The sequence below is a fragment of the Oryctolagus cuniculus genome, chromosome 6 (genome assembly GCF_964237555.1).
Source record: "Oryctolagus cuniculus chromosome 6, mOryCun1.1, whole genome shotgun sequence".
NCBI classification, from domain to species: Eukaryota; Metazoa; Chordata; class Mammalia; order Lagomorpha; family Leporidae; genus Oryctolagus; species Oryctolagus cuniculus.
The window spans coordinates 40,431,911-40,443,918 of record NC_091437.1 but is presented as its reverse complement, the minus strand read 5'-3'; the positions used below and the strand labels follow the sequence as shown (position 1 = coordinate 40,443,918).

General features: G+C 46.5%; 1 protein-coding gene and 1 long non-coding RNA gene across 3 annotated transcripts in view; one reads left to right on the top strand and one right to left on the bottom strand.

The window, feature by feature from the left end:
• Positions 1-532, bottom strand: part of GRIA1 (glutamate ionotropic receptor AMPA type subunit 1) — a 321,742-nt gene extending 321,210 nt beyond the window's left edge. For both annotated transcript variants that reach the window (XM_002710325.5, XM_002710324.5), the window contains exon 1: positions 139-532. In XM_002710325.5, coding sequence (XP_002710371.1) covers positions 139-220 — 82 coding nt within the window. In that variant the 5' untranslated portion in view covers positions 221-532. The remainder of the gene's footprint in view (positions 1-138) is intronic.
• Positions 1-12,008, top strand: part of LOC138850202 (uncharacterized) — a 162,484-nt gene that overhangs the window by 25,385 nt on the left and 125,091 nt on the right. Inside the window, exon 2 of the long non-coding RNA XR_011389866.1 lies at positions 6,758-6,803. This is a non-coding gene — a long non-coding RNA (uncharacterized lncRNA). The remainder of the gene's footprint in view (positions 1-6,757; positions 6,804-12,008) is intronic.

Here is a 12,008-nt window from a genome sequence, read left to right as displayed (position 1 = left end):
CATCACTGCTGCCGGGAAGCTTTGGATGGCCAAGCACAACAGCTTGGATTGGGGAGGGGCAGCACGGACCCCCCCCCCAAAAAAAAACCACCCTGGCCAGACCCAGAAAGTCCCTCCCCAGCTGCCCCTCTCACTCACCGATCTGGATATTGTTGGGGAAATTGGCACCTACTACCGCGCCTAGGAAACCGGTGCAGAAGAAGGCAAAAATGTGCTGCATATTCCTTTTTGCATTGGCGAGAAAGAAGCCCAGGTCCAATCATAGATTTGGTGTTTCCCCCCCCTTCCCTTTATTCCTCTCGCTGTTCTGCTGTCCCTTTCCTCCTGCAGTTCCTGCCTTCCTTGCTTGCTTCCTTCCTTCTGTGAGGTTTGTCTGTTTCCCTTGGAATCCACGCACTTGAACTGCAGCGTTAACACCAACTGACAGCCAGATTAACTGAGCAGGGAAAGAGAAGCCCGTCCTCATGCTAGCTGGAGCGCTCGCTCCCCCTCTCCCTCTCCCTCTCCTCTCCTCTCACAGCCTCTCTCTCCCTCCCTTGCGCTTTCGCTCTCGCTCTCCCCCTCACACTCACACAGGCAGCTAGCTCCCTGCTAATACCCGCCGAGCAGCAGCTCAGACTTGCACAGCCATCTCCCCTACCTGTCACCCCTGCCACCCCATCCCCAACTGATCCTCCCTGCTACGTGTGTAGACAGGTGGGTCAGTGGGTGGGTGGGGGTGATTCCTGGCGCTGGATCCTGAAAGGAGCAACCCCAGGGTCCCCTTCGCCCTCCCCCACCTTCCTCAGCTCTCTCTCTTCCCTCCTCCAGCCCCAACCAAGGCTGTTGCTACTGAGAATGTGGGTTCAGCTGCAAGTCAGTAGGTGGCAGGGGGTCCCCACACTAGCCCTCTATCCACGAATTCACCAGCTGCTTGATCTAGGTCACTTTTTCTAGGAGCGCACTGGCCGTGCTGGATATATCTTCTGTACTCCACTGGCCCAATTAGTCCTACAACTAATTCCTGAGGGGAAGACCCTAGAAATCCCTCCTAGGAAATTTTAAAGGGAAAAATAAAAGGAATCTTTCCCCTCTCCAAATGGAAAGAATGGCAGAAAGACAATGAGAGGATCTAGAATGATGGGCAGGTGTGTTGGTTTGTGTATCTGGCAGTTCCTGTCTACCACACTGGTGGTCTCTCTTAAACCCCAGGCATTAACAAGAGGTCCCCTTCCCCCTTTTTCCTGCATTTCACAGGAGTCTATAGCATCAGAATTGTGTGGGTGTACAATAAAGACTAAGGATACTTACACAGAGCAATTACATGAGTCATTTTGCAGGGATTCTAGTGAGAGGATTCAGGCTTCTTTGAGTTGTTTCTGGATGCTGATCAGGTTGAGTATAAGTTAGAAACAGGGTTCCCATTGAAATGAGCTGTAGAACAGTTGTGTTCAGGGCAAATGGGTAGGTTGTGGAGCAGCAGTCACCAGCAGTCACAGAGCACTCTACCATTCATGAAGCAGTTTCACAGTGTTATCTCTGTCACACCAACCTTCTGCAGTGGCTATGAGTCCTGTTTTATTGATAGAGAAACTGAGGCCACATGGATTTCACCATAAGTTATAGACCTACTAGGGTACATGACTGTATCTATAAACTTGAATGCTGTGGCTATTACCAGCAGACACATTGCTCTGGTCAGGATTCCCAGGATAACCCTCCTGAGGGAAAGTCCACCTTTTTCTTAGTTGGACAGAGGGAGAACACACTTTAGGCCTGATGGTGCTTTGCCTCTTGAATAGGGTATTTTATCCTATCCAATGAGATTCTTCACTTCCCTCACCAAGACTGCATAAGCACACACACTCAGATCACAGCCGTGGGAGCTGGAGTTGGCAAGAAGTGCCTGATGTGTTCAGTGGAGACCCTAAATAAGGTCAGATGCCTGATAATTTCTTATTCACTTTCACATATATTTATTAATTAGCTCAAGTGATTTTTAAAAGCCATTTATCTGTCATCCATCATGTGTCAGGGATCATGGCAAGAAACGCACATACATCACTTATTTGTACAACAAAACAACCCCTGTGTAGAAAATCTCATGCTCATCTTATAGATAAGGAAACTGAAGGCTAATAATTTATCCAAGTTTCCGTTGCTAACAAGAAAGAGGTTGGGGGTTTAAATATAGGGAACTTTATCATCAGGCCCAACCTTTTAACTGTTAGGCTCTAACAGCAGTGAGTACTGGGCAGGGACATTGCACATGGGTTGCAAGCCTCGGTTTGGGAAGCTGGGAGAATTGAATCAGGAAAGATCACTTCCAAGGTGCCTGCTAATCTTAAGAATGTGATTTAGGGATTCGATCTTATAATTTCCCCATTTGCACTTTTTCTCATACTATTTTGAATGTCACCTGGAGACCTTTAAGTTCTCTGAGCTTTGTGCCTGGTAATAATAATAATAATTAGGCTGTCACCAAAGGCTTCACACTTTATGTCATCTTTCAGAGGAAGATCTCAAATCCCTTTACAAGGGTTAATTAGCAAAACCTTAGTGCCCACCTGTAATAAGTAAAACTTGTTTTGCTAACTGGGGGGGAGGGGCACTTAAGTCAAAAAGTTGTACTTTCTATGATCGTTATAAATTGTATAGTCAGTCTATATTCCTAAAATATATATCTGTGTCACTGGTCCTGCTCAATATGGTCAGTAGCTTCCCTTGATCTACAAAATATACAATTGTTCCGTGATTCAGTATACATGAAACTTAACACATCTCAAGCTTGAGCATCTAGGTCAAATTACATTTAGGTTCAACTGTTTATCCCATTTCTCTTGGAAATTCTCTCCAATACAAATGTTGGTGGAGAACCTCCTCTGTATGTGACAGGGTGTCAGGTGCTGAGGAATATGGCAACGAGTCAAATGTGGTCTCTGCCTCAAGGCAGGGCATTTGATAGAAGAAGAAGACAGATGAACACGGCCAACTGTCCCCCAAAGTAGATCATGACAAGTGCTCTAATAGAGATGTGAACACAACAGTGGGGCACAAGGCAGGAAGCAATCAGTGTGTCTGTTTGTGCAGATCCAGTAAAGCTTCAAAAGAGCTGGCTGTTAAGGATGGGGGATTACACACAGAAACTAAGGGCTGGGGAAGATATGTGAACAAAGGAAACTGCACCAGAAAAGGCTGGAGGCAGGAAAGGATGCCATATGTTCTGAGTCTGGTACACGATTGGGAACAGAGGGTGGGGGAAGATGAAACTGTGAAGCAGTCAGGGTCAGGATCTGGAGGCCACTAAATTCTTAGCAGGCAATGGAGAGCCTTTGGGCATTGTTAGTATGACAGTTACAATACCTAGTACGTGAGTTGGTAAAAAGACTGGGCACTGGTGGAAGGTGATTTTCCCATTTTCTCAGCCTCAGAGGCTTTAACTGCATGCCAGACAGTTCAGTTCCCTAAACAATTGGCATAGGTGCTATTCTTTGGAAGTCTCTCATGTTCTCTCTCCTTAGTGCCCCCAGTCCTATTTGACATGCCAATGTCAGTCTTGGAAGACTTGATGCTTTGTAGTTGGTTGTGACTGATGGCAACCAGACCTTGCAAGTAATGTGACCCTGTGATGTACACAGCACCTATACATCTCTCATCTCACTTCATCCTCACAACATCCCCGTATGGACAGGAACTAGAGCCTCTTACAAATTAAGGCTAGATGGTTAGCTGAAGACAATGCTTCCCAATGGGCAGCACCTTTCTCTCCAGGGGGATATGAGGCATTGTCTGGAGATATTTCTGGTTCTCACAACTGAGGAAGTACTACTGGCATCTTGTAAGTAGAAGCCACGGAGATGGCTACATTTTGTACAACACACAGGACATCTGCTTTATCACAAAGAGTAACCTAGTTACACATGTAAGTAGTGCTGAGGCTGAAAAACTTTTCTCAAGGGGATATAGCAATTAGTATCCAAGGGACTAGATGCCAGGGCCCCTGTTCCAGCCTTCCTCTCATTCTGTTACACAGGAGAGGGATTCAGTTTGGTTAACTGATGATGGCTGCTCCTTGAAGCCTAGAGAGATGTCTAACAGAAGGATTCCAGGAAGTTGAGAGAGCCGCGAGAAAGCTGTCCACCCACTGCTTAATCTATGCCCCGGATATGGCATGGTCCATCTTAGGGACTATTTTGACTTATTCTAGCTTTGATCTTTGCTATGCTTTAAGTTATATTACCATGTAGCCAAAGTAGCCTCATATTTACATATTTGGCTTGGATTTTACACTGCAAATCAAAGAGAATAGTGCTGGGCAGGGATTTTTTTTTTTTTTTTAATGAAATGCCTCTTTGGGCCAAAGAGGGAAATGATTGGAGTGAGCTGAGGTGGGGGAGGAGGCAGGGCTGTGAGGGCAAACAGAACTCTCTGTCAACGTGGGTGGCAAGTACTCAATGGGATCCCATTGTTGCCATGAGGAAAGGTAGGCCCAGGATGGTCCAGCCTCCACATTACTTTTAAGATAAAGTAGAAATGTGGATTTTTGTTTCGTTGATTGTAATATTTAGTGTGCATTTATGGCAAGGGCCAGGTGGTAGTGGTGGGGAGATGGTCAAGATGGGCTTGATCTGGTACACAGGCCACAGAGTGCTAGTGAAAGCCTGGGGACTGAAGTCCAACCATCTCTGTTTTCTCCTCTTTGGGCCTCTGCTTCTTCATCTGACAGGGTGAAGATGAGGTGATGCCTGCAGACACTTCTGGTTCTGATACCCCAGGACTCCACTTAACAGCAAGAGCTGGGTTGAGGAAGGAAGGGGAGAGGGACCAGGGCTACTGAGGCCCATTGCCCCCTCTACCTCCTGCTCCCTGTGGCTATGGCTGACAAGTACCCCTCTTCCCTGGGCTCTCACTTCCATCTGTACAATGTGGGGGTTGGACCACAGTTTCCCGTGGCTTGAAAATCTTAGGCTGCCAGTATAAAACAATTCAAGGGGGGAGGGGGACATCAAATTTATGATCTGAGAACAGATCACTGACAGCTAACAAATTGGCAAAAATGCAATCAGAAACAGGGTCCCTCTGTGGCTTTACAAAGGTCCCATTCTTAAAAGAGGTTTACAAAATAATAATGATAATATTTTTCACGTTTCCTACCACAGTTCATACAGAAGCCTCCTGAAATGTTCTGCAGATTGTGTGTGTGCTGAGAACACACCCCAAAGAATGTAATTACCCACCCTGGAGTTCTGCCAGCCTTAACAGCATTTTCTATCCTTTTTTTCCTCTTCTTTCAGTCGGCCCTCCCCTTCTTACACAAATGACAGCATTTTTGTAATCTCTCAGCATTACTGGGTAATTAGGGAGCAGTGAAGGTTCTGGAAAACACCCTGGAGCAGGATCAATGCCTAGGAAGGAAGGCAGGAATGAGGGAAGGAGAAAGAGAGAGAGAGAGAGAGAGAGAGAGAGAGAGTCTCTTCCAGGGAGAAGCTCCGTAGCTGCTGGTGGAAAGTGGAGGCACTGAGTACCCTTCAGAAAGGCCACTGGGCAGTCTTTACCAGGACACGTGTTCCTGACATGGCACTTTCAGCAGCTCTCCCTGGAGAGCCTGCAACTCTGCTGGCCTTGGCCTAGGAGACAAGAGAGCCAGACTCTCCTCACCAGTTTCACCAGATGAGAGATTTGGGATGAGTCATTCAATCCCTTTGCCTTAGTATCTTGTCTGTGCAGTGTGGACCTTGAGAGAGTCTATGTCATGGTGCTGGTGATGCTGTATGTGAAGGCCTCTGCAAGGCTCTAAACATATAGAAAGTGTTGCATTGGCCATTCTCGTGTGCAGAAGTGAAATGCCATCATTGTTGCCTAGTGGATGGAGTCCTGATTCACCCGGCATTGGGAGCCCTTTGCATGGTCCAAGCTACATCTGAAACCTGTAGCTCAATTTGCAATCTTGTGTTAAGTCTGTGCCACATCTGCTCATCCTGAAAACCTTTGCCCACTATATATGCAAACTTCTGATACCTCAGTCTCCCAACTCGCTTCTCCCTCCATTCTTCCTCTCTCTTCGGCATGACATCTTCAGTCACCCCACATCCAACCCATCAACAAATTCTGTGGGCTGTGCTTAAAAAATAGAATCAGCCACTTTGTACCACTTCTCCACTCCATGTCATTCATTCCACCGTCATCTCTCCTTAACCCATGGCAATCTTATCAAGGCTACTCTATCGCCTCTGTGTCTCACCACCAGAACCACATAATTTGTTCTCTGTATAATAGCCAGAGGTAAGTGTTTAAATAAATGGTCCCGTCTTGCCAGTACGCAGCTCTGAAATATCGCAGAACTTCACATCACACTCAGAATTGAATCTCACATCTGGTTGCTAGCTTCATCCCTCCTCCTTTTCCCCTCCTCCCTTGCTCTTTCTGTAAAGTCACTTCGGCCTTCTTGCTGTTCTTTGGACACACTGAGCACCATCTTGCCTGAGAACCTTTGCACTTGGACTTCTGTCTGCCTGGGGCACTCCTGCAGAAATCCACGCTTCTTCCCTCACTTCAGACTTCTGTTCAAAAGTCTTGCATCTATAAGAGCGCCCTGCCTTGTATCATGATTTTTGTTGTCCTTATATTTGTATTATTATATGAATAAATGTATATTATTTGGTTTATATGTTATATATATATGCACTATTACATATAAATGAACATTACACTTAATTTTCTTTGCAGCATTGATCACTGTCTAGTTCACATATTTATTTATCATTTAATCCACTTCTAGAATGAATCTTCTTCACTTCAGTGCCCGGAACAGTGTTTAACACATGGTAAGTTTTTAATAAATGATTGTTGAAAGAATGAATAGATGGTTCAGCCTTATCTGAAGTACTTTTACTTTTCTTTGTCACATACTAACTTTTATGCCTGATTCAATTCCTGTCTTTACCACAATGCTCTCCCATGCTAATTTCAGCCTGCATATCTGTGTTACTTATCACTGACTGATTTTAATTGATATTTTACTTGGTCTTTCCTACTTGATTTTCAGTCCCTTATGGGACAGGAATCATGCCTAAAATAATGAGAGCTCATTTATTTTGAGCATTTACACATACCAGGTTACACACTCGCCTCATTTTATGTGATGTTCACAGAGACCCTAGGAAGTAGGATACTTAACTCCATTTACAAATGAAGAAGGCAGGGTTGGGGAGGTTATTACTTGTCCAAATTTATACAGCTATTTACAGTCAGGGCTGGGATTTCCATTGAGATTGGCCTGGTTTCCAGGGCTGGCTGCCCTCCACACTACTCTCTTGTTTCAAGGACTAGCTCATCAGTTTGGCCAATTTGCATTGAAAAGGCTCTGTGTAAGGTGCACAGTACTTCTTGAAGGATAAAGGGCATGACCTTAGGATATGTGACCTAGCTCAGAGAATCTTCATATTCACCCACCCCTTACCCTCACAGTAGCTCAGTCACACACACTGTTCTCAGGAAGGGGCTCGGAAAGCCATTCAGACAATGCACAAGTATGAGTTTTGCCTCCAAAAGCCAATGTGTGTTGAAAGAAACCGAGAATCAGAACTTCTCTCCCATATGTGGTAGTCTTGCTTGATAAAGGCCAAATAGTGACCATGATGCTTATTGTAGCTCGCACCCAGCCTTGTGGCCAAAGGGAGGTTTTAGTCAGTTTTCAGGAGATTCAGACATAAATGATTATAATTGACTGTCATAGTCCTGGTATTAAATTTTACTGCTTGCCTAACCTCTAGCCTCTCTTTTATTACTCTAAAGCAGACAAAATCACACAGAATTGAGAAAATAAAATTTAAAAAAACACAACAGTGGGAGTGAGGCATGCCATGTGGAAGAGCAGCATTCAGAATGTGAGCGTTGGAAGCAAATGTTGAGATCACAGAGTCCAGTGCCTTCAATTTACGAATGAAACCGGATCTCAGAGATCTGAAATCATTTGCCCTGGGTCATCCACCTAGACAGTGGAGACCTAAGTCCAAGGTGGACTTTGTGAGCTGGGTCGTTTGTGTCCTGTCACAGTGAGACCTAACAATGGTCATTTAAAGTGGTTAATGTAATGTCTGTGAAAGCTACAGCCCATAGCAGCACAGGAGTCCGGCCTGAGTTTAGCTCTGTATTTTAAGAGGAGAAAGGGCCTCAGTTAGATCCCTCCTTTAGAAAAGGCAGATGGAGTCTCTGGGGAATGTGATCTGCTGTGTGATCCAGATCTCAAGCATTATGTTTTCTTCTAAAGACTTCTGAGATAATATTTCAAAACAGCACACAGGGAGGGCTAAGTGGTTAGGATGCATAATACCTGACAGTGTGGACTGGCAGAGAAAATATTATCAGAGAATAAACCCATGAGCTTTCTCAGTGTTCCAGCACTGACTGCTAAGACTTGCCTCCTCCCTCCTCTATTACTCCTTTTCCCTCTCTGTTTATCCCTTTAGAAGACACCTCAGATCAAGCATTCCTGGAGCTCCCCATCCCCTATACCTTTTCTCTTGCCACTCCAGTTTTTGTTGTGTTGGATACACATCATCAGTGACCCAAATCAACATCCACCATCCCTGAGGGGGTCGTCCTACTCCACCATAGTTTCCATTCTCTTTGTCAAGCAGAAGCAGCATGGCCCAGAGGAATCAGCCTTCTGGGGGAAAGTGAGGATGGTAACACAATACCGTCATTAATAACAACTCTGCCGGCGCCGTGGCTCAATAGGCTAATCCTCCGCCTTGCGGCACCGGCACACCGGGTTCTAGTCCCGGTCGGGGCGCCGGATTCTGTCCCGGTTGCCCCTCTTCCAGGCCAGCCCTCTGCTGTGGCCAGGGAGTGCAGTGGAGGATGGCCCAAGTGATTGGGCCCTGCACCCCATGGGAGACCAGGAGAAGTACCTGGCTCCTGCCATCGGATCAGCGCGGTGCGCTGGCCGCAGCGCGCTGGCCACAGTGGCCATTGGAGGGTGAACCAATGGCAAAAGGAAGACCTTTCTCTCTGTCTCTCTGTCTCTCTTTCTCACTGTTCACTCTGCCTGTCAAAAAAAAAAAAAAAAAATAACAACTCTGCTTGCCGTCACAGACAGGGTACTGTGCTAAACACTTTACACATATACCAAATCTATTTCACAGGTGAGGCATATTTTGGTCTGTTACCCTTCAAAGTCATTTAGCAATCAGCTCCATGTGCCAGAGAACTCTGCAAGAGTTATCTGTGATGCTACCCCTTAAAAAACCCTAGAAACAGTATCATCAATTCTCCTCTATTTAGCAATTGGGGAAGCTAATGCAGCTAACCTAAGGCCACATAATTGGCAAGTGGTAAAACTGGGATTTATACCAGATCATTCCCCTCCTTAACACAGCCACTTTCTGCTTTCGTTGATGCTCCTCTGCTTTGGGGGTTCAGCAGTTTCCCTACTACACCCTCCCCTCACCCTTGCAATTGGGCAAGCGACGCTTCCTGTCTCGGACTTTTGAGATGAGGCTCTCAGGAAGGATCAATAATGCCAAGAACTTCATGGATTTTTTCTCATATTTTAAATGACATGTTTCTTAAATAAAATAAAACCTGATTCTATAATACTAAAGCTAAATGTTATAGCAAAAGTATAATATTTCTAGTATAGCAATACCAATCTAACTATGGTGGGCTTATTTGGGAAACTGACCACTCTTCATTTAAAACATTTTCTATGGAAAAACTAACCACTATCTGTAACATTTTCTATCTGAATATGAGTAAATGAATGCAAAATGCAAACCAACAGTGAGACTTTGAAACACTGGCAAACAAGTTAAGGCCTAAGATTTCTTTCAGTGGGAATCTCTAGCATTCCCTTCCTGACCCTGGAAGGTACAACAGCCGGGGAGACCAATGTGGCACTGAATTTGACTCTGGTGAGATGAAGTAGGCAAGGAAGCGCTTCAGCAGAGCAAGTGGCATCTGGGACACTCAGCAATGGCTTTCCTCACTCAGAGCAAAGCTATAGGTGCCTGGCTTCTCTCTGGAAGCTGTGTGCAAGGATGCACTTCTCCAGCCTCAACTCTCTGGGGCCAGATCAAGACTCATCATAAGGCTTGGACCTCCTGCCAGCCGCACCACTTAGGCTGCCCAGTCAGGACAGAGTCCCATGGCCGGGGCACTCCCCCAAGTGGATGGGTCCCAGAACTGCCTATCATCACCATATGGCAGCCCCAGAATAGTAATGCTTCTAAGGCATCAGGATGCTCTAACAAAGGGCAGAAGTGGGGAATCAGAACAGGAACTGAGGGATCCAGATAGAAGGGCAGCCTTGGAGGAGGTTTCTGTCTTCCATCTGATATGAACATGCACCCACCACTCTGCGTTTCTTCAATAGCTTGTGGTGGGACTAGCCCCTGGAGAGGCAAAGGCAGTCAAGGTTTAGGGTCTGAGGCCATCGGTCTTCTGGATGTCAGACGCTGAGGCTATTGCCACAATGGTCTCCATAATGTGTATCTCAGGGGACCTGGTACCTTCAGCACAATAGTGGAATATCTACCATATTCTCTTTTTTAAAAAAGATTTATTTATTTATTTGAAAGTCAGAGTTACACAGAGAGAGGAGAGGCAGAGAGAGAGAGGTCTTCCATTCAATGGTTCACTCATTAATTGGCTGCAAAAGCAGGAGCGGTGCCGATCTGAAGCCAGGAGCCAGGAGCTTCTTCCAGGTCTCCCATGTGGCTGCAGGGGCCCTAGAACTTGGGCCATCTTCTACTGCTTTCCCAGGCCATAGCAGAGAGCCGGATTGGAAGGGGAGCAGCTGGGTCTCTAACCGGTGCCCATATGGGATGCCAGTACTTCAGGCCAGGGCGTTAAGCAGCTGCACCACAGCGCTAAGTCTCTCCCATGTTCTTGCAATGCTGTAGTTAACTGTGTGTGCATGATGGCTGAGCAGGGCAAAGTGACCCACAGCTGGCCAGGTATGGTAGGAGGGATGGGTTGGGGTAGAACATAAACCAGCTCTGACTTTCTCTGTAGACCCGTTCACTTTAATGTCTTGGATGGCCTTCTGCAGGAGGTACTCTCTCCTCTTGGTGTGCTCCCAACTCCTGACCTCCAACAGAGGCCATCTCTTTTTCACCTTCCAAAGCTGACTGATCCCTCCTGCTCTGCCATCGCAAGGGATTCCTCTCCGACTCAGCTTCAGCTTCTCAAAGTGTTGAAGTCATCTCCCCCAAGGAAAGTCCCAGTGGCAACTGGCCCATAGTAAGGGACCTCAGCAGAGGAAGAATGACTTGGCCCAATCAGTGCTTTGAGAAAGAGAGGTCCTCAAAGGACTGGCTGGGGAGAAACAGATGCCAGCCCTCCCTTCCTTTAAGATCCCCTACAAGTGACAGCCATAGAGCCAGGAGAAGAGTATCTTCCATTCTGACCACAGTGAGAGCAGAGAGATTAAGGCAGATGGGTTGTTCAATGAGGAATCTCCACAACTGTAAGTGTAGGGATGGAGCCATGGTCTCAGAGCCCTCAAAAACTTCCCCTTTGAAATGCCACCAGAAGAGCTCTGCTGTGCATGGGAGGCCCTTCTGCTCTAGTCCCCACATGTTCCACTTGGAAGTCCACCAACTGGTGGTAGAGGCAGAAGCAGCAGACAGAATCCAAAGCTGTGTGCTGGGCGCAAGGCCCAGGATGTCTGAGTTTGAAGCAGTAAAGATGGCAGCAACTCCTCTTCATGCCCTTCTGGCCTGCAGGGGAATGGGCAGTGCTGGGAAAGGTAGGGCAGTGGTCCAGGGAGGCATGGAAACCTTGACTCTTCCTGACTCACCCTTTGCAGGTGCAGTTCTAGCTTTTTCCAGTCTGCTCCCCCACGTCTAACTTTTGCCTGCTCTCTTACAATAGTCCAGCTTCCTCTGTGTCTGTAAGCTCTTCTCTTTATGATATTCACCATCCACAGTGAGAATCATCTACGTTTTCTCCTTACTGAAAACTGCAGTGCTGAGATCCTGGAATAACCCTCAGGGGACCGTTCTGAGAGGGGTGCAGATGAAAAC